This window comes from Octopus sinensis, linkage group LG7, assembly GCF_006345805.1.
Source record: "Octopus sinensis linkage group LG7, ASM634580v1, whole genome shotgun sequence".
NCBI classification, from domain to species: Eukaryota; Metazoa; Mollusca; class Cephalopoda; order Octopoda; family Octopodidae; genus Octopus; species Octopus sinensis.
Genome location: NC_043003.1, coordinates 96,465,011 through 96,491,622, shown reverse-complemented (window position 1 = coordinate 96,491,622; position 26,612 = coordinate 96,465,011). Strand labels below are relative to the sequence as shown.

Below are 26,612 nucleotides of genomic sequence, written 5' to 3'. Positions count from 1 at the left end.
AAATGACTGAAACAAGTAAAAGAGTAAAGAGTAAATGATATGACACTGTAATGCATCAGCTTGTACAGCATCACTACTCTCAATTTATCTGCCTCTCACTCTTAATATAACTACCTTTCCCTCTCTCTCTCTCTCTCTCTCTCTCTCTCTCTCTCTCTCTCTCTCTCTCTCTCTCTCTCGCTCTCTCTCTAACTGCATATCTTTAACCTCACTACCAGAGCATCAGCCTTCTGCTAAACATTGTACTTTTAACTCTCTTCCTTTATATCTCTCCTTTCAACTAACTTTTCAGCCTACATAATAATTATTACTTTCTCCCACCTTGTCATTAACACTTCTCTCTCCCACTTTTTCTCTCACTCTTTACCTCTCCCTTCAACTAATCACATGACAGTGTAACATATTCAGCCTTAACATATTAATATATAGATATCATAATGTTGTTCTAGTTTTGAATATTACAAGATTACAGATATCACATTGATATTAGTTATCACAAATCTTCTGATATCACAGGACAATCAAATATTTCAGTAGATAAGAATAATTATAATTCTATAAAAGTCAGTGTGTTATCAGTAAATTCCATATTTGTGACATATCCCCACTCTTTCAGATTGTGCAATGATCCAAGCTGTCACAACATTACCAGATCCACAACATTATCAGATATGACGAAAACTGTCAAAAACCTTAGAGATTACAGCCCTACCAGATATCATATTCATCTCAAGGTGATAAATAGTTAGAAATAGAAACACACAATTCTTCAATTTAAATTATGTTACTAGCTCTCTATTCACTACTTTTCCCTTGATTGTAATTTACACTTGTATTGTCACTGCCATACTAATGGGTGATTTGGGGATTTTTATTGTGCTAGCCACTCTTCAGGACTGAGTTGTATTTTCTGCTCTAAAAAGGAAGCTGTTATGAAATATTCTTTTAAAGATTGTTTATTCACCATTACAGCAATTTAGTGTCATGTCAGTTGTGTTAGTTGACATTTTCAATATTGAAAGAGTCATTTTTAAAGCATTTTTGTTACAGAGATGTTGTTATGTTATCAATATTAGCCATTTTTAATAGAAAACACATCATTTTAAAAGCACTTTTTATACAAAATTAATGAAAAAAAAAAGCAATATTGATTCTAAAAATTTGAAGCAATTTTACATTTCTAAAGTTGAAGTTAAAATGGAACTGTGGGGAAGATTAATGTTGATTATCTAGCAAGGTAGAGGAAGGTGTATTATCAGTGCGTCTTGCAGATAACGTGTAATTCGCATCCCCTTCATTATAAGATGGTGGCAAGTTTTCATGTACATTATAAGGGGGTGGGCACAAATTAGGTCCATTTGTTGCTTCCTCATATGAAGGGGATACAATTGTTCCAGATGCTCCAGTAGCAGACTGTTGGTTTTCAGGATAAGAGTCAATGATATATTGCAGAAACTGAGGATCGTATAGATCATCATCAAATGTATAAGGGTAGTTGTATTCATAATTGATTGACATTGGAAGAAATCCAGGGTATTGCTTCTCACAGTATTCATCAGGGTTGCTGAGATTACTGATTGTGCTGCTGACTGTTGTTACTGATACAGAACGCTGGGGTTTTGGCTTATAAGCTGGGTTGCGTACAGTTTGTTGGTCACCATTAGTTCCTGTTACAATGATAGTGGGTGGTTGGTTTTCTTCTTTTACTCTGATTAATTCATAAAACCTAGCCATAACCTGCATTGTGCTAATAGTCTGAAATTAAAGAAAAATAATGTAGAATAGAATAAAACATCTTTGGCATGATTAGCAGTTGCATAGCATAGCATGGCATGGCTCATAGATTGAAATTTGGATTGACAGTGTATGGCTAGCATCACAGACAGGGGTGTGGGTTTAACAAGTTTGCTTCCCAACCATGTGGTTTCAGGTTCAGTCCCACAACAGCACCTCAGTTTTCTATTTTAACCCTGCTCTGACCAAAGTGTCTTTTGTATGAATTTGATAGATGGAAAGAAACCTGTCATATATATATATATATATATATATCATCATCATTATCATCATCATTTAACATCTATTTTCCAAGCTGGCATGGACAGGGCAATTTGACAAGAACTGGCAAGTCACAAGACTACACCAAGCTCTGCTGTCTGCTTTAGCATATAAATATAAATACATATAATTTACTTTTCTGTTATGATAAGATCACCTAAAAATGTCCTCTATCCAGTGAGAGATAAATATTATTTAATGTATACAGTATATAGTTATTAGCCATTAATAGTTTCATACATTGGAAATGTTGTCCAGGCAGGTTTTAATAAGAAAATTGTTTGGAGACAGTAGGTATGTGATTAAAACCTGCCTAGAGAACATCTCCAATGTATAAAACTATTAGTAGCTCATAACTATATACTGTGTACATTAAACAATTTATAAATTCTTATGACATTATTATTATTATTATTATTATTATTATTATTATTATTATTATTATAATTATTATTATTATTATTATTATTATCCTCCTCATCATCATTATTGTTTGAAGACCAACTATGTGAATTGACAGTACCTTGGTAGGTAAAGCAATTAAGAGAATGAAGACAAAGAAAGCCCCCGGTCCATCAGGAATCATTGCAGAGATGCTTAAAATATCTGGCAGTGTTGGCTATAGTCTAGTCACACATGTAGTCAATCAGGTGATACATGAAGGAGTCATACCCAATAACTGGTGGAATAGCACCATAGTCAACTGCTACAAATGTAAATGTGATGCATTAGATACAAATAATTACAGAGGTATCAAGTTATTGGATCAGGTATTCAAAGTCATAGAGAGGGTCGTATCCCACCTAATTAGGGAGTGGGGCAGTCTAGACGAGATGCGGTTTGGGTTTGTGCCAGGGAAAAGCACCATTGATGCTATATTTATGGTAAGACAGCTGCAGGAGAAATACCTAGCCAAAGATAAACATCTGTACCTGGCTTTCGTTAACATGGAGAAAGCCTTTGACAGGGACCCCAATGCCGTATCTGGTGGTCAATGAGGAAACAGGGGATAGATGGTTAGTGAGAGCTGTACAAGCCATGTACTGTGATGCTGTCAGTAAGGTGAGGGTTGGCAATGAGTACAGTGAAGAATTCCGGGTAGGGGTAGGGGGTCCAGTAAGGATAAGCCCTCTTATTCATCATAGTCCTCCAGGCAATAACAGAGGAATTCAAGACAGGATGCCCCTGGAAGCTTCTCTGTGCTGATGACCTTGTACTAATAGCTGAACTCGCAGAGAAGTTTAAGGTAGGGAAGCAAGGTCTAGAATTGAAGTGCCTTAGAGTCAACCTAGGAAAAACCAAAGTCTTAATAAGTAGGAAGGCAGACAAACTACAAATCTCTTCAGGTAGATGGCCCTGCTCAATCTGTAGAAAAGGCGTAGATAGAAACTCTATAAGATGTACCCAGGGAAAGGTATGGACACATAAGAGGTGCAGCAATATCAAAAGAAGGCTAACTGGGAAGATAGTTTTTGTGTGTGGCAGATGCTCAGGAGCAATAAACACTGAAAATGTGCAGGAAACAGCTTCCATCACATTCCGGGGGGAGGGGGGGACTACAAGTAGTTGATTGCTTCCATTACTTGGGTGACCAAGTCAGTAGCGGGGGTGGATGCTCTGAAAGTGTTGCTGCTAGAATAAGAATAGCCTGGGCAAAGTTCAGAGAACTCCTTCCTCAACTGGTAACAAAGGGCATCTCACTCAGAGTAAAAGGTAGACTGTATGACAAATGTGTGCGAACAGCCATGCTACATGGCTGTGAAACATGGGCCGTGACTGCTGAGGACATGAGTAAGATTGCTAGGTAGGAAGCCAGTATGCTCCGCTGGATGTGTAATGTCAATGTGCATACACATCAGAGTGTAAGCGCCCTGAGAGAAAAATTGGATTTAAGAAGCATCAGATGTGGTGTGCAAGAGAGACGACTGTGCTGGTATGGTCATGTGTTGCGAATGGATGAGAACAGCTGTGTGAAAAGGTATCACACCCTAGCACTAGAGAGAATCTGTGGAAGAAGTAGGCCCAGGAAGACCTGGGATGAGGTGGTGAAGCATGACCTTCAAACATTGGGCCTCACTCACTTAGGCAATGACAAATGACCGAGACCTTTGGAGATATGCTGTGCCTGAGAAGATCCAGCAAGCCAAATGAGACCCAAACTGAGGCCTATGCCAGTGCAGCATAACCAGCCCATTTAAGAGTACCCTTCAATCATTAGGCAATAAACTGCACTTGCAAAGACCTGTTGAGGCAAGTGGAATCATTGTTGTGGCTAATGACAGTACCACCTGATTGGCACTCATGCCAGTAGTACATTAAAAGAACCATTCGCACATGATCATTGCCAGTGTCGCCTGACTGGCTCCTGTGCCAGTGGCACGTAAAAAACACCATTCAAGCGTGGTCATTGCCAGTGCTGTCTGACTAGCCAGTGGCATGTAAAAACCACCATTTGAGCATGGTCGATGCCAGTACCATGCCAGTGGCATGTAAAAAGCATCTACTACACTCTCAGAGTGGTTGGCATTAGGAAGGGTATCCAGCTGTAGAAACTTTGCCAAAACAGATAGTAGCCTGGTGCAGCCTTCTGGCTCTTCAGCCTTCAGTCAAACTGTGCAACCCATACCAGTATGGAAAGCAGATGTTAAACAACGATGATGATGATGATGTTATTATTATCATTATTAGATGTGATAAATATCTTGCAGATTGGGGAGAACTATATACCAAACATTTTTAGTGGTGAATAGCTTGATGCGTAAGCTCAGAATAGTAGGTGCTAAATTAGATATAGTGTTCCTATTTCCCTAAGGATATCAACAATATATATGAAAAGATTAAACTATTTCAAATGAAAATTAAAAAAATATCAGAGATTTGATTCACTTGGAAGATCAGAATATCAATATTAACGACTTCTCTTATTGGCATACAACCTCAAAATGGCAAAATATGGTTGATTAAATCAATCATAGTACATGCCGGATACTATTGATCCTAGAACAATATTTATCAAAGTTGATCCAGTGGGATTTGAACAAAGAGTATAAAGAAATGAAGTTTGAGGCAGCTGAACAATTAGATACGTACTTCTCTTTTCTACCATTCTAAAATTTCAAGGAAGGGTCTTGTTGATTATATTGATCCCAGTGTTCCACTGATACTTATTTTATCAACCCCAAATAGATGAAAGGCAAAGTTGACTGCAGCTGAGTTTGAACTCAGAGCATAAGCTGGAAGAGATGCCATGAAGCATTTTGTCTGGAAGGCTAATGATTCTTTTCTACTCTTGGCACAAGGCCCAAAATTTTGGAGAAGAGGGCCAGCCAGTATGCAACTGGTACTTAATTTATCAACCCCAAAAGGATGAAAGGCAAAGTTGACCGTGACAGAATTTGAACTCAGAATGTAAAGACAGACAAAAAATATTGCTAAGTAATTCCCCCGGTGTGCTAACGTTTCTGCCAGTTCATCACTTACAATAATGACAGTGATTTTTAATTTAGGCATAAGGCAATGTTGATGCAGATGATCAGCATCTAATTTCTATCTTTGGAAGTATCTTTTGCTTTTCTTTTAATTAACTGAAATGTTGGCGAGACAAATGTTGATGTTTGTATTTTAGGGAAATAATTTTTGAGAAATTTTCTTACCAGAATAAAGCTGCGCCCAAGCCAGAAAACAATGGTACTTATCAAGACAAACTGTAAAAAATAAAAGATATAAAAAAGATAAGATATATAAAAAAGATAAAAAAGTAAACAATGCTGTATATCAATTTGCCACGAGAAAAGAATTATTGTTTAATGTTTTAAGCAAAGTCTTTTATTGGAAAAAAGATCCTTTAGTCACTTTAATTATATATCAGTTAAAAGGAAAATAAGGCAAAAATTGTTGTGGATGTTATCACCTTCCACTCCTTACTGACAACTTAGATTCTCTGGATAAAATCTGATGACCAAAAACTTTATAAACATCATCCTATTGAAGCAAATCACTTCAGTCTCCTTTAACGTCACATCAAACACATAGTCAAAACTATGTCACTAAGATATGTTTTCTTTTTCAGTAGCAGAAACTCATTCAACTCCAAATGGTTATTCACCTCTCATTAAGTACAAAGGAACCACATATTTGAGTACTATTTGCATATCTCACATATCTAGAACAGAGCAGCTTCTTTATACCCAATCATTCTGGACTGCCTCAGAAAACTGATTGGTATATTTTCAATCACCCACCAGTACTATTAGTCTTCATTCATAACCCATTAATACTATAACTACATGTGGCAATACACTACATATCTTCTTGTTTCTTCTACATCAATTCCCACTTTTCTGAACTGAACTAGCAAGTTATTTATCATCCAAACTAAATACTTCTCCCAATCCCATAACTGTAACCCTTTGATATTATTTCTTTGCTCGGGTGTTTGCAACGAACATTAATCTACAGAAATTCAAGTTGACCATCAAGAAATGATATGTCTATTGCAGAGATAGGATATCAAAGACATAAGTGAAAACTGAAATAGTTTATATATTGAATTCTCTACTTCTTTAAATTCTCTCATTGTTAAATATTTTCCTTCTTTTCCTTTCAAATAAATGTAAATATACCAAATAGTCAAAAGGCTAAATTTTGATAAACAGAAACACGCTTGTGCACTTGTTTATTCCCTTTCTCTTCACTCTTTGATATATTACATCAATATATAAAATTCAGCCGTTTAATCATTTAGTATGTTTATGCTTGTTTTAAAAGAAAAGAAGGTGAATATCCAATAATAAAGGAGTTTAGACAATGGAAGTATTTGATAAGTCCAAGCTTTTGGTATTCTGGTTTTAGATCATTTGAAAATCAGCCTCAGCACATTTTATTATATTTAGCTTGGCCTTATTCACTGGATCCACAAATTCCTGAGAATGATGTTTTATTTTTTTTCTCTGGACCCCACATGTTAGCCTCAATTAACCATCTATTCTCCCTAACATCTCTTTCACACACACACACACACACGTGCAAATGACCATATATATATGAAAAACTTTTCTTCTACATAACTCATTTACATATACACAGGCTGTCTAGAAGGGCTTTGGGTTACTAGAAGTTCGGATAAAGTGGGTAATTATACTACAGAGCAGAATTATCTGTCAGACACCATACAGCAGGAATTCCATTGTGTCTGTTTTCTTTTCATGCTGTCTATGATGTCCTTCTAAGACCAGTTAATTTTCCATTCTGGGACAAGTGTAGGACACCTTCTTTTCTGCTCTGTTCTGAAGGAGGATCCTTAAAATATCTCCTCAGTCACTGCTGAAAGGATTTAGGGGAAGGCTGTTATTGTTGGCTTATGACCAAATACTCAAAATGGTTGTGGAGAGCAAAGTCGCTGTCATTAGCACAAGGGAACACCACCATGACCCACAGAAGTCAATTAACTTTATTAAAACTGGAAAGCTACTCCATCTACAATTAAAAATCAAGGATGAGTCTCCTCAACACATCATTTGACAGGCAACCACACACTGATCTTAGCAAGCAGAGGAATTTTTCTCAGAATATGAAAGCAACATTTTTTTTTGCCAGATATATTCATCACTTCTGAGATAAACAACTGATCCTGATGGAAATTACAGTGCTTTAGAAGTAGGATATTGAAGAAGTTAATGAGAGGAAACTACACCCAAACTTGGAAGAAGAAATATTAAAAGGAAATTTAAAAGAAGAACAATGTGTCTATAAAGGTGGCTTGTAGATGCTTTATAGGGCTCTGTGAATCTCTTAATCAACAAGGTTTCACACAGGTGACAGGGAAGAAGGCCATTCAATCCTCTAGTGAAGCTGTAGGAAAATCCACATGTGATTTTGAATTAATAGGGCTGATCCATAGCAGATGGTTTTGAACTCCTAGTAAGGATCTGATCAACCTCACTTAGGGTACCTGAGTGAAGTTGTATGATGTTAAAAGACTTGCAATACCCATTGATTCTAGGTCACATCGCTAATGATGCATCCAAACTCATCCAGATGTCTCACTTTCTCACATATAAACATGCACACATGCATGCACATATGCACACACACATGCACACACACATGCATGCACACACACACACACAAACGCACATATCTACTTACAAGGTGGGAAGGATTAGTCCCGTTTTTATACTGAATTAATAAACATCTAAGTTAATAATTATATTTTGTTATTGCATCAGATGTAATTAGTCTTGATATATGTGCTAATTACAAAATATAACCTTGCCAGTATTTCCAATAACATCTTGTTTTGAAATGCTATGACTCAAACAATATAAGTGAATGATCTCTCACGTTCCTTTAATCCACACACATATCTCTAATCCCTTGCTTAGACATAATCTGATAGTCATAATCTAGATAATTATGGGATTGTGAATTTCTTACAGCGCAATAATATTTTGTCTCTTCCAGAGCAGTAAGTTGCTAAGCAGAAACTGAAAACTATCACACAGAATTCTATTTCTGTTTACACTGGACTAATATTTTATTAAATTCTTGGTCCTCATTTGTTCTAATATCAAACTCTTTCTTCACTTCTTCCAGCAATTCCAGCTGTCAATACTCTACATTAACATGTAAGGTTTTTTTCAAATTCTACATAGAACAACTCTACCAAGTACCAAGTATTTTCTCCTCCAGCTCTGGGTATCTGTTTTGAAGATGATGATACAGATGTGATATGAACAGTGTTTATAATTAGCAGTAGTGTTAACAATAACTATTGATCTACTATCAATCACACATACAGACATGTGGAGGCACATGTCTTAGTGGTTAGAGTGTTGGGCTCATGATAAGATTGCAGTTTCAATTCTTGGACTGAACAATATATTGTTTTCTTGAGCAAAACACTGCATTTCACATTGCTCCAGTCCACTCAGCTGATAAAAATGAGCAATCCTGCAACAGACTGGCATCCCATCCAAGGAGAAATATGTACACCAGAAAATCTGGGAGACCAACCTCATGTTCCTTATGGGTTAATGTGGACTGACCTAACCCACATATACAGACATACATACAAAATAAAGACAGAATATAGTATTTGGTTTTTTTTCTTTTTTTTTTTTGTTATTTGACTGGACCTTTAATCACTAATTTATCAATTCATTGAATAATTATCATAACATAATACTTACCTTTAATTGTTTATTTTCCACTGACCAATAAAGGAAACAACAATTCAAGAGGGCTTCAAATATTAAGTAGAACACCATGAAAATAACCCATATAAACAGAAAAATACGTCCTTTATAATCCTGGAAAGTTAATGAAAAATTCTTGATAAAATTTAAAGTCATGCAAAAATGCAACAACAAGAAGTTTAAACAAAAATTTAAAGGTATAATTGGAAGTTGGTTATTGCAGTCTACTCCTCTCTTCAATATCTTATTTATAATACTAAGTATTATCAGTGTCTAAAGTGTTAAAATAATTATTTGGGATACCCAACAAAAACAACTACAATTTGTTTTTGTTAGGTAGATTCAGGTTGGTATAAATCTGCCAAAGAATTTTTCCATTAACATCTTGTATTTATCTTAAATTTATTAAACAAGTTTTAGGATTTGAAGATTTAAGATTTCGCCCTTTTGATACCAACTTGTCTGAGTTCACCCTGGTTCTATGATTCAAACTTCATGTTTTAAAGTTATTTAAATTAAAACCTTCTATAAAAATTTCTTGTTTATTTTTGTTCAAAATAGCAACTTAATTAAGAACAACACCTCTGGGCCCAGAGCCAACAGGAGATGCACTAGAAATGTGGCACAACCAACACCCAAGCCTGGAAATATATTGGGCCCGCTGGGATGGCCTTCAAGCAGCGCCTGTACAACCACAGGTCCTCTTTCAGGATTCCAGAAAGATGACACCTCAATGATGAAGGGACCCATATGATATCAGGGCAGCTGGGGCCCTACATTAATGGGAGCAGAGGCTGCAAGCTTTGTATAGCTGAGTGAGCAAGGATCCTCAAAGACTCCTTGAAACCTTGATCACTGAATACTTGTCAGGAAATTTACTGTCCCTGCTTCCATTTCAAAGGCTACCTGCTGCAAGCATTGGATTTTCTGTTCTCCAATTAAACCTGAAAAGGTCCTTATGAACTAAATGCAACCCAAGGGAAAATATTCCGTTCCCCTCTTGGCCCAGATGAACTGGTTTAAAGGAGATAACCCATCCTCACTGGCCTGAAATGTTTATTCTTTGGTAACTTACTGATCAACTGACCATAACAGATTCCTGCCTCTCAGTGATGAAGAGTTACATTTGTCTTCAGCTTTAGAGTCTGACGAGCCATCTACGGGGATAAGCCTTTTGTGGATACAAAACCATTGGTCACTCTATGACCAGACATAAGCTTAACTACATATAAATATATATATATTATATATATATATATATATATATATATATCTGCATGTGTCTTTGTGCCAGTGTTTGTTCACCACCACTGTGTGGCTACCAGTGTTGGGGTGTTTACATACTCATGACTTAGCAGTTTGGCAAAATGGACTGATAAAATAAGCACCTGGCTTAAAACAAAATAAATACTAGGGTCAATTCATTTCACTAAAAATTCTCCAAAGTGGTGCCCCAGCATGGCCACAGTCTAATGACCGAGACTGAGACAAGTAAAAGACAGAAAAATAAATGGTAAAAGATAATACAAAGAATGTTCTTTCATTTTCGCAAAATCACCACCACCACCACCACCACCACCACCACCACCACCATGCAAGTCTTTTTGAGAAATTTCTCTGAGAGAAAATATCCCAGCTAATGCTACTCCACATCTGTGTACACCCTATAAACTTAGACACACTGGTATTTTGATTTAAGGCTGTTTCTATCTTGGTTAGCTTTCACACTAATCAGTGAATGTTTTATTTATTGATTAATATTGGTTGAGCCATAATGTCCTAGATATTCATTACTGAGGAGACCGAATGAGGTTGAAACACTGTGTCTAGTGAGCCACCAGTTTTCTGAGCAAAGCTGTATGTTTTTAACACATATGTCACTTTCAACTGTTTGTATATACATTAATAAGGTTATACACACAAGATATTTTAATCTAAAGTAATTCCAAGTACATTTATTAATTTAAACCTATAACAGCTACTAAAATACTATGATCCACAGAGTGGTAGATACTGTAATAGATACTATAATAGATAAAATGATAAATATTATGATAGATACTATAAGTGTTATAACAGGTACTATAATTTGTACCTTAATAGTTATAGTGGAAAGTGAGTACTATAATAGATACTATAACAGATACTATAATATGTACTATAACAAGAGCACTCGGAGAGCACAAACCTCTGCCAAGGCAACACCAACATCCTCTCAACGATTAGCCAGGGATGATTTTTAAAATGAGAATATCTGAAATAAACTCGACTGCTCTCACAAACGAGAATACAAAAATTAAACCCAGCCACTCTCAAAAATTAAGTAAAAAAAAAACAGGAGAAATAATACAGAATCCTTGTCTGGTACCAGATCGATCCCAAAATCTAATCAATTTGTGCCAGTCATAAGGCCAAACATCCATAAAAGTTTCATCAGAATCCATCCAGTGGTTCTTGAGATATCTTGTCCATGGACAAACAAACAAACACACAAACACGACTGAGGACAATACCTTGTTTATTATCTCCGCCTTCGCTAAGGTGGAGATAATAAATACAATATTGGGTATTATAATAGATATTTGTAGATATGTTCATAAATGATATAATATATATGGCTTTCAGAAAGATTTTTTCACACTCACAATTGTTGATACATACACTAAACTTCCCACGTTAGATTTTAACTGCTTCCTGAAATTTGACAAACACTATTCTAGATGTTCCTATGCACTCTTTCCTTTTATGGCACTTTCACTGTCCACTTTTCTGTCTTTTTGTCTATTATTTCATGTACTGTTTATATACTTCTGTTTTTCATTGCTGCCCTTTTTCACTTGTTTTTTTTTCTGTCACCTCTTTTACCATTTTGCAAAAAGTTGTAGTGCATCCAAGCAATATATACCATATGCTCGTTATCATTATTACCTCCCCCTTAGCGAAGGCGCTGGTATTATTTTCAGTTGTGTTTGTTTGTTTGTTTGTTTGTGAACAAGGTATCTCAAGAACCACAGGATGGATTCGGATGAAACTTTCAGAGATATTTGGCCTCGTGACTGACACAAAATGATTAGATTTGGGGATCGATTCTGGATTATTTGTTATATTTACTTTACTTTACATGAAGTATTATGATCTTAAGTTCACTTTCAAGTCTTTCTCTGATTATCTCCCTTGAAAGCATGCTCATGGTTTCCATGTAAGTTATGGCAGCATTGCTGTTTCCAAAGTTTTATTTTTGTTTCTTTATTATTAATTTTACTCACATCTCTATCTTAGTAGAAACTGATGGATAAAGAAATCAAACTGCATAAACAAACGGCAGCAAAACCGTTCAGAAACTAAATAATACTAACATATTCAGTAACAATAATAAATTCAATTTATCCTCGACAATTTTACCAATTTTAAATATATCGCTCCTATTTAAAACCTTTTACCTACTTGACAATTGTATTTCCACTTCTTGGATTCACATTTTTGTGAGCAATGATGTTGTTAAACCTCCATTAACAGCACCGTATGCAGGTCCTTTCCATTTTTTATCATGCATGGATAAATTTTTCACTATAGACCTTAATGGTCATAAAGACACTATATCAGTGGATAGACTAAAAAAAGCCTTCATAGAGAAAACTGACCCTGGTCCCACTGCAGACGACAGGCTCACTGCATTACAAACATGGCCTGCACACCCACCTTCACATTCCATGACCACCATTGGGATCGATCAGGTACTGGACAAGGATTCTGAATTATTTTGCCGTTTTTTTCTTGTTTTTTTTTTTTTTTTTTACTTAATTTTTGAGAGCGGTTGGGTTCACATTTAGTAGTCTCATTTGTGAGAGCAGTCGAAATTATTTCAGATATTCTCATTTTTAAAATTATCCATGTTTCCAGAGGTGAATTATCCAAAGAATTCCTCTCAACACATGGCTATGATCATTATTATTATTATTATTATTATTATTATTATTATTATTATTATTATTATTATTATTACAGGATTGAGGTTACTCCTATAAACATTACCAAAATGAAGTAGATTGACAAGTTTATTTTTTAACCTGTGGAAGACACACAGACACATGAGATGTCAAAATATTGTTCACTTGATGACAATGGCACTCTTCTGTTTTTTTCGTTAATAATAATAATAATAATAATAATAATAATAATAATAATAATAATAATAATAATAATAATAAAAATGAAGATGCAGTACCAGGCAGTGGCTCTTATGGCTTCTAATCTTAACTGATTGGAAGTGTTAACATGTACATGTTTTGTCTTGGTATAAAATATGGGCTACAGCAAATATTCTGCTCAATACCCACAAATTTGTTTGTCAGTTGTTTAACCTTAATCAGTTAACCATGTCCCTTAGTGGCTGATGACATGTGCATCTCTGATCATAGCAGGGTAGCATCATAGCCATGTGTTGAGAGGAAATTCTTTGGGGCTTGAATAATTCACCTCTGGAAACATGGGTTTTCATTCATTATCCTTTAACAAACCTGGTCCTGGGTTCAGTCCCACTGCATGACACCTTGGGCAAGTATCATCTATTATAGCATCGGGCCAACCAAAGAATTGTGAGTGGATTTGGTAGATAGAAACTAAAAGAAGCCCATAGTATATATGTGTGTGTGTATGTATGACTTTGCCCACCATCACTTCACAAGTGATGTTGGTGCGTTTACATCCCTGTAACTTAGCTGTTAGGCAAAAGAGAGCAATAGAATAAGTACTAGGCTCACAAAGAATAAGTTCTGGGGTTGATTTTTTTTTGACTAAAAATCCTTTTAAGGTGGTGCTCCTGCATAGCCACAGTCAAAAATGACTGAAACAAGTAAAAGAATAGCAGAATAAAAGAATACTTACTCTAGTTAGTCCAAACATTGCACCAAATGTTACCAATATGCAGATGGAATCAGAAATTGAACCAACAGTACTTAACTGCGAAATAGCTGCAAAAAACGGAAAAAAATCTTAAATGCGTTTATTGTTATCTTTTTTATTTATTTTTTATTTGTTTCAGTCATTGGACTGCACATACTGGGGCAGTGCCTTTAAGACTTTTACTCAAATAAATCCACTAAGTGCTTATTTATCAGTTGTACTGCTAAGATATGGGGGATGTAAACAAACCAACACTGGTTGTTAAGCAGTGGTGGGGGTCAAACATAAATACAAAGAATCACACACACACATGCACATGGATATTTACATACATACACACTTAAATACATGCATACATACATACATACATACATACATACATAGGTACATACATACATACACACACACACACACATACATACATACACACACACACACATACATACATACATACATACATACATACATACATACGTATATGTATGTGTGTATGACAGACTTCTTTTGGTTCCATCTACCAAACCCACTCACAAGGCCTTGGTTGGCCAAAGTTTATAGAAGAAAATACTTGCTCAAGGTGACATACAATGGGACTGAACCTGGAACTATGTGGTTGGGAAATATATACCCTGGGTTCTCCTGATTGTGTGGCATGGTGCAGAGTCTTGTTGCTAGACATAGAATCTTTCAGCAGCCACCCTCTTGACCCATGGCAGCACTACCTCCTCCAGGCACTTGATGTAGGCCTCCATGTTGAATCTGAGGCCTTGTGGGAAGATGAATGGAGGCATTACATCGCCATCACTAGTGATCACTCCAAACACCATGATGCTAACTGGAAGTTTGATTTTTATCATGCTCAGTATATGTTTTGTGGACACGGCAAGTCAAGAAATGTCCTTTGTGTTCACCATCTGTTCTTATTAGAGCTTCCGGCACAAATGTCAAGCAGTACAGCATGTTGTTTCCTAATTTCTGGCAGTGTGAATTGCATCATGCTGCTGTTTTTTTCTCACAGACAGTGCCCAACTGACCCTACTATCCTGTGTAATCGACAAAAACCGAAAAAAAAAACAATGCACATGTGTGAAATTAAAAGTATAAAATTGCAACAATTTACTCATCGCACCCTGTATACACATACACGCGCGTACACACACACACACACACACACACAGAACACATATGATGTTGGGTGTGGGGTGCATTCTTCCTGCTATTCCTGTAATTGCTTTTGTATGTTTGAATGCTTGTTTTATTTGTATGCAGGTGTTCTGAAAATGACTCAGAGTGACAACCATGCCCTGCATTGTTATAGGCTGTTCTCTGGCTAGGCGTAGCATCTGTTCAACCACCCTGCCAGAGATACGGTGAAGACATGGGACTGCAGTATGGTGAATTGTGAAGAGGTAGCAGAAGAGCCAACAGTTCTTACGTTGATGTTGAACAGAGGAATCCTAGAAGATCAATGGTCAGGATCACCAAGCTCTGTCAAGAGAGTAACAGCAATGGATCCATAGGGGTGGTGGTCATGGTTGTGTAAGGAGCTAATGAAAGATTCACTATGACCCAAGTTTCCAATTCAAATTCATAATAATGGAATTGGATGGCAACAAAGTCATGAGAATCCGCAAAAACAATGGAAAGCAATATTTGTTTAGCACTAGATGATGCCAAAGTAGACAAATGAGTAAAGACATTCCATCAATGACCATCCTACTTTTTCAAAAATGCTGTATTGAAGTTAACTATAGTAAATGTGCTCTTTTATATTTTAAGATCATTTCATTGCTGTTTCTAAAAGTCTGCATAAAGGCTTTCATTGTAGTTTTTGTTTTGTAGTACTACTTTCTTACTTTTAACAACTCAACTGTGAAGTTGAATTTAATTTCAGACCAGCAGACTGAGACCAGAAAATTAATTGACTCTAGTACTACACTGCTTTGGAACAATATATATTATCTATTTCAGTCATAGCAATGGTGATTATGGTGGCTAGGAAATAGTTGTTTTTTTTTTTATTAAATAGTCTAAGAAGGAAGAACTATAGGTTTTTTTATGGGCACTAGAATGATTGTGTGGTTAAGAAATTTGCTTCCCAACCATGTGGTTTCAGATTCAGTCCCATTGCATAACAATTTGGGCAAGTGACTTTTACTATAGCCCCAGGCTGACCAAAACTTTGTGACTGAATTTGGTTGACAGAAACTTAAAAAAGGCTGTTGAGCAGATCATATATGATTCTGAAGATGGAAATTTGGTCAAAACAAACTCTTTTAAACCTTTAGCATTCAGATTATTCTGTTAGATGTAATTCTTTTTCCTTCGCATCGTTTTGAATTAATTGTGTATTATCCCATAGCTTCAAGATTTTGATGATGGAGTAATAATTTATTTTTAGATTGACGTAGGACAGGTGTGAGGGGCCAGGACTGGATAGTTTGAACATAAAGCAGATAGAATATTTTGGCTTCTCTATTTATTTATTTATTTATTTTGTTTATATTTATTTATTGTTTAGGTCTTAATATAAATTTTATATTGAAGAATAATTAAAAAACTTTCTCCACTTCTTATACTTACCAACATGTGCTGGGACTCCATGTCGATGCAATTTGGGGGCATGCCAGCCAATCCTGAAGACTATACATAACCATAAGAGAAGATGGAGGATACAAAATGTCTGAAAAAGTTAAATTTATTTAAGTTTTTAAATTTTATTACAGAAATTCTTCACAATAGATTAAATTCTTAAAAAAATTTGAAATAAATTATGAAATGTGAGGACAAAGAAATTATATGATCATCACTAATACTATTAAATGTAAAGGTTATCAAGATTCTTGAGAATATAGACACTGAATCTTCCTAATAACAGAAAAATAGAATGGATGACATGATCAATGGAACAGTTGTTGAATATTTTAGAACAAGTTAGGAAGGGCATCCAGCCATAGAAACCATGCCAAATCAGACTGGAGTCTGGTGCAGTCTTCCAGTTTGTCCACCCTGGTCAAACTGTCCAACCCATGCCAGCATGGACAATGGATATTAAATGACACTGCTGCTGCTGCTGCTGATGATGATGTACCAGGGAACATAAATAATCTAAGGGGTTTAGAATCTTTGTGAATATTAAGAATCTAAGTGAATATTTTAAAATATCTTACAAAATGAAATAGAAATTTGTCTGTGTGTGTATATATATATATATATATATATATATATATATATATGCATATACATATATATATATATATATATATATATATATATATATACAGTTGCGGCCAAAATGTTCAGAACGGCATTGTTTTCGCCAGAAAAGTAGATATAACTTTTTATCAAAGTTGTTTTGCGTTCTATAATTTTCACACACAATAGATACAATATTAATTATTATTGTCTGAGATTTTGTTCTAATTTGAGGGGATAATACAAAAGTTATAGATGATTTAGTGATTTACTGCAAAACCCATACCGGCCAAAATGATCAGAACGGTTGAAAAAATAACAAAATAATCAAAAATGACAGAGAATACTGGAATTATTTAATATTTAGTGTGAAGCCCTTTAGCTTCAATCACACTTTGACATCTTTGACTGCATGAGGAAATTAAATTTTCAATTTCTTGCTGGGTGATCTTATTCCATTCTTCCCGAAGGGCATTCCATAATTGCTCGGTTGTTTTAGGATTTCTGGCTTTCGAACGTTCTCCTAGAATATTCTACACATTTTCAATAGGATTGAGATCTGGGCTTTGAGCAGGCCAATCCATAACAATAACCTTTTCAGCCTTGAGGAAATTCATGACCACCTTAGCCTTGTGACATGGGGCATTGTCCTGCATGAATATGGGTGGTCGCTTAGTTGAATTTCTCAGCACAGGCAAGACATGATCTTTTACAAGTTGTTTATAAACTCTTGCATTTACCTTTCCATGTAATTGCAGCAAAGGGCCCACACCATCTCCAGATATCATCCCCCAAACCATGACACTTCCTCCACCGAATTTAACACTAGTCTTAAGGCATTTAGGCGACAATTTTTCACCCACTTTTCAACGAACGTACCTTTTCCCATCTGACCCAAATAACATAAACTTAGATTCATCACTGAAATGCACCATTTGCCATTTTTCTTGAGACCACAACACATGTTCGGTTGCAAAGGTAAGATGACACTTTTTATTTTTGGAGCTGGTCAGTGGCTTCACTGCAGGTGATCTTGCTTGTAGGTTATGTTCAACTAAACGATGAGACACAGTTTTTCGAGATAACGTTTTCTTCAGTACAATGCTCATTTCCCAAGAAACAACAGCAGCAGTTTTAAATCTGTTCTTTTTAACCAACTTTACCATAGCACAATCTTCTCTCTTGGTCGTTTTTCTTGACCTACCTGTAGACTTTCTTGCTTCACACGAACCACAATCATCGAAGACCTTAAGAATACCGTGAACAACACTTTTTGACTTGTTAACAATCTTTGCAATAGACCCAATACTTAAATTATCCTTCTTTCGAAGCTTAATAATCTGCTGACGAATTGGTAACGGAGTAAGTGGCATTATATTAACAAAGTACACTGCAGATATTCTTACTAATGTTTAGTAAACGAACCATCACGTAAACAAATTCAAAATATTAGAGTTCGCCGGTTAAATATACTAAAACACGGAGTAAAAGCAACCGTTCTGATCATTTTGGCCGCCATGGGTTTTACAGTAAATCACTAAATCATCCATAACTTTTGTATTACCCTCTCAAATTACACCAAAATCTCAGACATAACAATTAATATTGTATTTATTGTCTGTGAAAATTATAGAAACTAAAACAACTTTGATAAAAACTTATACCTACTTTTCTGGTGAAAACAATGCCGTTCTGAACATTTTGGCCGCAACTGTACACACACACACACACATATATATATATATATATATATATATATATATATATATAGAGAGAGAGAGAGAGAGAGAGAGAGAGAGACAGATAGATAGATAGATAGATAGATAGATAGATAGATAGATAGATAGATAGATAGATAGATAGATAGATAGATAGATAGATAGATAGATAGATAGATAGATAGATAGATAGATATGATAAAAAATGCTAAAAACCTCCAGAAATAAATTAGAAAAAATAACACTAGATCAACTCTATTTCATATATTTTTTTTAAATACAAAACTTAAATTGGAACCAATTACCAATTTGTCATCATTCATCTATTTAATACAAAATATAAATGCCACTCCATATATATATATATATATATATATGAGTGTGTGTATATATCATATACATATGTGTATGTATGTATATATAAATATATATGTGTGTTCATGTGTGCCTAAGTGTGTGTGTGTGCATATGTATGTATGTATGTATTTATGTACATAGGTGTGTATATATGTATATATGGTGGGAAGTGAGACAAGATTTGACTCTCCAGGAATAGAGCGCAGAATGAAAGAATTTAAGTAGTATTATGTAATTTTTTTTTTTAAATCCAGACATTTTATATCTTCTTATGTAAATAAATAAAGAAAGAAAAAATACCTCTGCTATATCCACCTAAATTTTATCATTTATCATTTATGCTGATTTATAATGTGAATTCATATAAACACACACACACACACACACACACACATATACTCACAGATAAACACACATACACATGCACACACACATACATACGTACATATGCACACACACACACATATACACAAACACACATTCACATACACTCATATACACAGTCATTTATCTGAAGCTACTGCTTCATGCTATTGCTTTTCCAAGTTTCAATTTTGTTCTTCACACTAATTGTGAAGAATGGATATGGTTAATTCAGTTTAGAGATAGAGTGAAGCCTCAACTATTCACTGCAGAGTTTGTTAAGTTTTTTTTAAATCCAAATCCTTATAGATATATATATATAATATATAGATTGATTAGTTAAAGAATTCAATAGAATCTAGGCACATCAACATGAATGATGCCAAAAACAGTTTGGTACAATAACATAAGGTTCACAGTGAAGTAAAGCACTGAAGATGTCAAGTGTTGGTTGGATACTGTAGATATGTTGGTATCAAATCCAATTTCAACTGTAGATCTGGCTCACAGTTGAATCTAGCTATGGCATGGGAACAATAAAGAGAGCACAAATAAGGTTAAAAATTTACAACTGTTTTAGTAGAATTTTATTAATATATACCTTGATTACATCATAACATGTAATCCACCACCTTCAGATAAAATTTTAAACAGGTATCAAACAGATGAGATAATATATCAGTTGTGAAGAATCCAACCATCATTGTCGGATCATCATAATCAATGTATCTGATACCTGTTTAAAATGTTATCTGAAGATGGTGGATTATATGTTATGATGTGATCTATGAACACATCAATAAAATTCTGTCGAAACAGCTGTTGTAAATTTTAAGCCCTCTCTATGTTCTCTTTTGTATAACTTGATCATTTATCTTCTAGTCATTAGACTGTGACCATACCGAAGAATTTTAGTTGAATGAATCAACCCCAATATTTAATTTTTTAAAGTTTGGTACTTATTCTATTGGTCTCTTTTGCCAAGCTTCTAAGTTATAGGGGACGTAAATATATGAACACAGCTTACCAAGCAATGGTAGGGGACAAACATAAGCACAAAAACATCCCCATACACATGCTTGCATATATATATATATATATAAGACATACCTCTTTCAGTTTTCATCTACCAAATCTACTCACAAGGCTTTGGCCAGCCTGAGGTTATAGGAGAAAACCTTGTCCATATAATTCATTTTTTGGAAAATTGGCTCTTGAATAACATCACATAAAACCTTTTTGATAAAAAAGGTTGAAGGCTGCCTGTGTGATTTGAACCCATATTCTAATGATTAAATCAACATAAAATTGTGTGTGTGTATGTGTGTGTGTATATATATATATATATATATATATATATATATATATATTATATATATATATATATTGATACAAGCAGATACATATATATAGGTGTGTGTATGTATGTATGTATGCATATTTACATATATGTAAGGCCTAGGCTTATCAATGAAAGATGATATCACTTTAGTAGATCAAGTTTAAAGACATTAGTTTCAGTTAGGCAACACACTTCATCTCAGTCTGCTTCCCAAGCTAAAAATAGCAGCCACACTCAATAAGGATTGAGTGGTTAACATTGAGAAAAGCCATCACCAATAAATTGTTTTCAGATATGCCAATATCAAATCTACAGATCTGTCTAGATTATTCTAAATTGGAAATATATTGTATAGAAACAGTATAAAAAAAATAAATATGGTAAATTTGATTAAATCACAGTTCATGATATAATGAGTGTTTCTGTTCAAAATGGGTTTTCTGATGCCAAAGTCAATGGAAATCTTGATAGCTTGGTAGCAGACCTGATGCAGATTAGTTTAAGTTAAACATTTTTCTTATCATGGGAAATACCAGTGACTCTTCACACTAAATTCTTAATATAGTGCATAATGAGTTTATTAGACACAGTAACTGACACTTTGTCAGTTATGACAATGAGGGTTCCTGTTGATTCAATCGACAGTGATTTGCGCTGGACAAAACACGTCGCTAAAATTGTCAAGAAGGCTGAGGGCGTCTTGGCATCACTTACCAAATCCTTTGTGAGCCGCTCTCCGACTATCTGCAACTTTATATAGCTATGGTAAGACCTCACCTGGAATTTGCATCACTGGTCTGGAACCCCTATCTTGCCCAGGATATCAATCGTCTTGAAGCCGTTCAGCAACGTGCAACCAAAAGAATACCCTCCATCAGGCATTTGCCATATTCTGAACGCCTTACTTTCCTGGGCATGGACACATTGAAACTCCGACTTCTGGCAGCTGACTTGGCAGACACCCATAAAATTATCAACCATCTTACAAACAATAACTCTGAGCACCTTTTCAAACTCTACCCGTCTAACACCCATGGGCATATTTACAAAGTCAGAAAACAGCACAGCTCCCATGACTTTCGGAAACATTTTTTCACGCTGAGAGTTGCTGAAGCATGGAACAAACTGCCGGCATCAGTTGTTAGTTGTCGGAGCACTGCATCCTTCAAAACTTCCATGCTTTCTGAGATTCGCCAACACTACACCTGATTTTCTCCCCTCCATACACACACAAGCATATATATGACTCGTACACTGTTCGCTTTCCAGACATTTGTACATTACTGCATATACTTTATACGCACTTTCTGACAAGTTGTGCTGCACCTGAACAGCCTGCTCATGAAATTAATGTACAAGCAGCTGAACATTCCACAGACATATATACCTTTAACATAGTTTTCGGGGGAGATTCAGTGTGACACTGAATGTGACAATGCCAGTCCTTCGAATTACAAATATAACTCATTTTTGCCAGCTGAGTGAACTGGAGCAATGTGAAGTAAAGTGTCTTGCTCAAGGACACTACATGCCATCAAGTATTGAACTCATAACTTTACAATCATGAGCTGAATACCCTAACCACTAAGCCACAGCCTTCAATAGACACTGTATCAAGTGTAATGAATGGGCAATGCGTGGCTGATGAAAGTTTTCCAAAGTGGTTATGTGTATTAAGCATCGACTCTATGACATGCTTTTAAGAATTTTTCCCATTCCAAATGACGCAATTTGAGAATGGAACAGAGTGAATGCCATAACCACAAAATACTGAAAGTTTTGAAGAGTGCAGTTCAATTTTAACAGTTATTTTTTCAAAGATATAATGGAAGTAACAAAAGAGCATATTCAGCACATTTTGCTTTATGAGTTCAATAAAGGCAACAACGCAATGGAAAGTGCAAGGAATATTAATGCAGTGTATGGGGATAGGACAATAAGCATAAGCCAATGTCAATGGTGGTTCCAGAAATTCCAAGCCAGAAACTACCACCTAGAAGATGAGCCTCATCCTGGAAGATCCGTAGAGCTTGACAAGGATGTCCTGCAAACCCTGATGGAACAAAATACCATTGTAACTGTTGAGTAACTAGCAGAGAAGCTTGGATTTGGTCATTCAAGTCAGTACTAGAAGAAGAACAACCATCATTGGTCTCAAAACACCAGGTGTTCTTCAATCAGGATAATGCTCAACCACATACAGCGAGGATGACATTCCAAAGGCTGGAGCAGTTTGAATGGGAAATGATGCCCTCTTCCCCCACCTTATCCCCTGGACATTACCCCATCTGATTATCATTTATTCCACAGTCTTCAAAAGCATTTGGATGGAAAAAATATGAATTCTGTAAATAAGATCAGAACAATACTGGAGGAGCATTTTTCATCACAGACGAGTGAATTTTGGAAGAGAGGCCTTGCAAGTCTACCAGATAGATGAATGAGTATTGTAGAAAATGAAGGAGAGTATATTTTAGATTAGGAAAGAACTTTGTTTACCTTAATTTTGAAAAGTAAAAGAGGTATAAAAAACCTCATTATCTATAGGATGATCCAACATATATATATGTATATATAGTGCAATATACTAAACATGATAATTCAAAAATAATTTAATCAGCTTGATAAACTCAGTATGATATACCTCATGTGGATTTTAACCCTTTAGCATTCAGATTATTTTGTCAAATGTAATGCCTTTTCATTCACATTGTTTTTTCATTAATCATGCATTATCTCATATCTTTGAAATTATGATAGTGTGATTGCATATTTTATGCACTGCATCCTTCAAAACTTCCATGCTTTCTGAGATTCGACAACACTACACCTGATTTTCTCCCCTCCATACACACACAAGCATGTATCTGACTCATGCATTGTTCTCTTTCCAGACATTTGTACATTACTGCATATACTCTGACAAGTTGTGGTGCACCTGAGCACTGTATACAATAATTTCATTATTATTATTATTATAATGGCATTGAAGGGTAAGTGTGATAGGCTGGATCTAGCTGGCTAGAACATAAAACAGGTAGCATATTTGGGCCAGATATGGCCAGCTTCTTCAGATTATTAGGTTATGACAATTCCCTATGTTGCTATAAATTAATAAACTATGACGTAGATGAATACATCCACAAGTTTATTCATAATCACTGAAATTAATGAAAAACAAGAGTTCTCCAGTGGAGAAGGACTCTCAACATGGTCAATTGGCTTGCTAGAAATAACTGCTCAAGATAATCTTCCTCCAGTTACATCCTACCTCAACAGAAATAAACACACATATAAACAAAAACAAGCATTTTCCTCACCCTCCCAAAGATACATACACATGAAAACAACCACTGAAAGAATCATATAAACATATACTAAAAAGCAGATATACAGGCATGAATGTTAGAGCATGTGTTTGTGTTTATGTGTGTATAATGTGCACATGTGTGTGCGTTTGTATGTGGGTATATATATATATATATATATATGTGTGTGCGTCTGTATGTGTGTGTGTATATATATGTACACACATATTTGTACGTATGTATAATAATATAAATATCTATCTATCTATCTATATACATATACATACATATATATATACATGTATTTATATGTATATATGTATATATATATATATATATATATATATATATATATTATATATATATATATATGTGTGTGTGTGTGTGTGTGTATGTATATATATATTTATGCATGCATATATATACTGATAAAGGCACAAAATGCAAGAGAAAAAATACTTTTTGAATTCAGTTTTGGAAGACTTACTATGGTGACTGATAAGGCAGCAAAACTTTTTTTCTTTTGACTCTTCATAAACTTAGAGATGTTAATGCCAGCCATTCTGCCAAATATCTATGAAACTGAGAAAGGAAGAATGGAATGGCCAAAGAAGAAAAACGAAAATAGTTAAGTACGCTCCACTTCTGATGACAGCTTGTTGTATACTAAAACACTGGCTGAATACCTATACATTTCTGACTGGAAAACAAGTGAGAGTGAGATAAAAATCAGTGATAAAGGGAGAGAGAGAAATAGAGATAGAGAGAAAGAGAGAGGGGGGAATCAAAGTAAACATAAGAAAGAAAGAGAAAAAGAAAAGAAGAGGGTAATGAGATGAAAGGGAGAAGGAGGAACAAGAAGGTAAAAAAAAACAATTTTCACCGATTTTAGCAAGATTATAGATTTGGATATAACTCCACGCACAGTCACAAAGCCGACCCTGTTTAGATATTTGTGAGATAATCTGCTCATTTCCTTGTAGGAAGAAAAAGAAAGGAAAAATTGAATTAGCGTCAGGGTGGAACACACAGCATAATCTTCCTGAATTCATTAGTCAATGTCAGCAGAAGAGGTGAAAATAACAACAGAAGCAACAACATTTAACAACGCACATAAATGTAAAAGAAGTAAAGAGTTTCGATTCAAAAATACCACAAAGCTTATCAAGCTAAATAGAAAAGTCTAAATCTTTAAATCAATGAGATTTATTTATCATTAACACCACACCACACATTTGACATTCATGGCTAGTTTCTCTAAGGATAATGATGATGATGATGATGATGTAACATAATCCCATTGCCATCCCACCCCCTGAACACACATATACTACTTATATATTTTTGCCTTCAAATTATGTACGAAATGAAATAGGAACATATAAATAAATATTCATAAATATTCATAAACTATTATTATCTTCAGTCTTGTTAGATTTTGTCCTTCATGCTTCCTAGTTTATCATTCCTTCTGATTCCTCACTTCAACTATAAATATCTTAAGAACCTATAAATGTTCCTGCTTCAGCTGGTCACCCAGATTATTGAAAATGCATAGGTATTTAGGTATATTTTATGTGTATATTGCACACATATGTATGTATGTGTGTATCAACGATGCCGATGTCTATACAGAGGTTTAGCTCCAGTATGGCTTATATAACACCTCATAGTTCATTTCCATCATGTTGGTATGATCCAGAGACAAACAGAGTCAACATATTTGTATTTCTTTATTACCCACAAGGGGCTAAACATAGAGGGGACAAACAAGGACAGACATAGGTATTAATTCGATTACATCGACCCTAATGCGCAACCGGTACTTAATTTATCGACCCCGAAAGGATGAAAGGCAAAGTCGACCTCGCCGGAATTTGAACTCACAACGTAACAACAGACGAAATACCCATTTCTTTATTACCCACAAGGGGCTAAACATAGAAGGGACAAACAAGGACAGACATAGGTATTAAGTCGATTACATCGACCCCAGTGCGTAACTGGTACTTAATTTATCGACCCCGAAAGGATGAAAGGCAAAGTCGACCTCGGCAGAATTTGAACTCACAACGTAACGACAGACGAAATACCGCTAAGCATTTCGCCCGGCGTGCTATAGGACAGCAGTATGGTGGATTGTGAAGAGGAAGTGAAAGAGCTCAACTGAGCTAAC

At 35.2% G+C, this 26,612-nt stretch overlaps 1 protein-coding gene and 1 long non-coding RNA gene across 2 annotated transcripts; one reads left to right on the top strand and one right to left on the bottom strand.

Moving 5' to 3' along the window:
• Positions 1–938: 938 nt before the first annotated feature.
• LOC115214337 lies at positions 939–25,136 on the bottom strand. The gene is made up of 6 exons (XM_029783520.2): positions 24,924–25,136; positions 16,737–16,836; positions 14,136–14,221; positions 9,246–9,365; positions 5,709–5,759; positions 939–1,755 (listed from the first exon to the last, which is right to left on the bottom strand). Exons 1-6 carry the CDS (start codon positions 24,996–24,998, stop codon positions 1,216–1,218), a joined length of 972 nt encoding a protein of 323 aa, XP_029639380.1. The 5' UTR covers positions 24,999–25,136; the 3' UTR covers positions 939–1,215.
• Positions 9,282–16,935, top strand: LOC118764340. The gene is made up of 2 exons (XR_005000156.1): positions 9,282–9,448; positions 16,675–16,935. It is a non-coding gene; the product is annotated as an uncharacterized LOC118764340 (long non-coding RNA).
• Positions 25,137–26,612: the final 1,476 nt, after the last annotated feature.

What these genes read in the sequence shown, in the direction of transcription:
- LOC115214337 (XM_029783520.2), bottom strand. Translation starts at nt 24,998, where the DNA reads ATGGCTGGCATTAACATCTCTAAGTTTATGAAGAGTCAAAAGAAAAAA. An exon ending in TGGAGTCCCAGCACATGTTG is followed by an intron (nt 14,222 to 16,736) that starts GTAAGTATAAGA and finishes CGTTTTTTGCAG; the next exon opens with CTATTTCGCAGTTAAGTACT. An exon ending in TGGAAAATAAACAATTAAAG is followed by an intron (nt 5,760 to 9,245) that starts GTAAGTATTATG and finishes TATTTTTTACAG; the next exon opens with TTTGTCTTGATAAGTACCAT.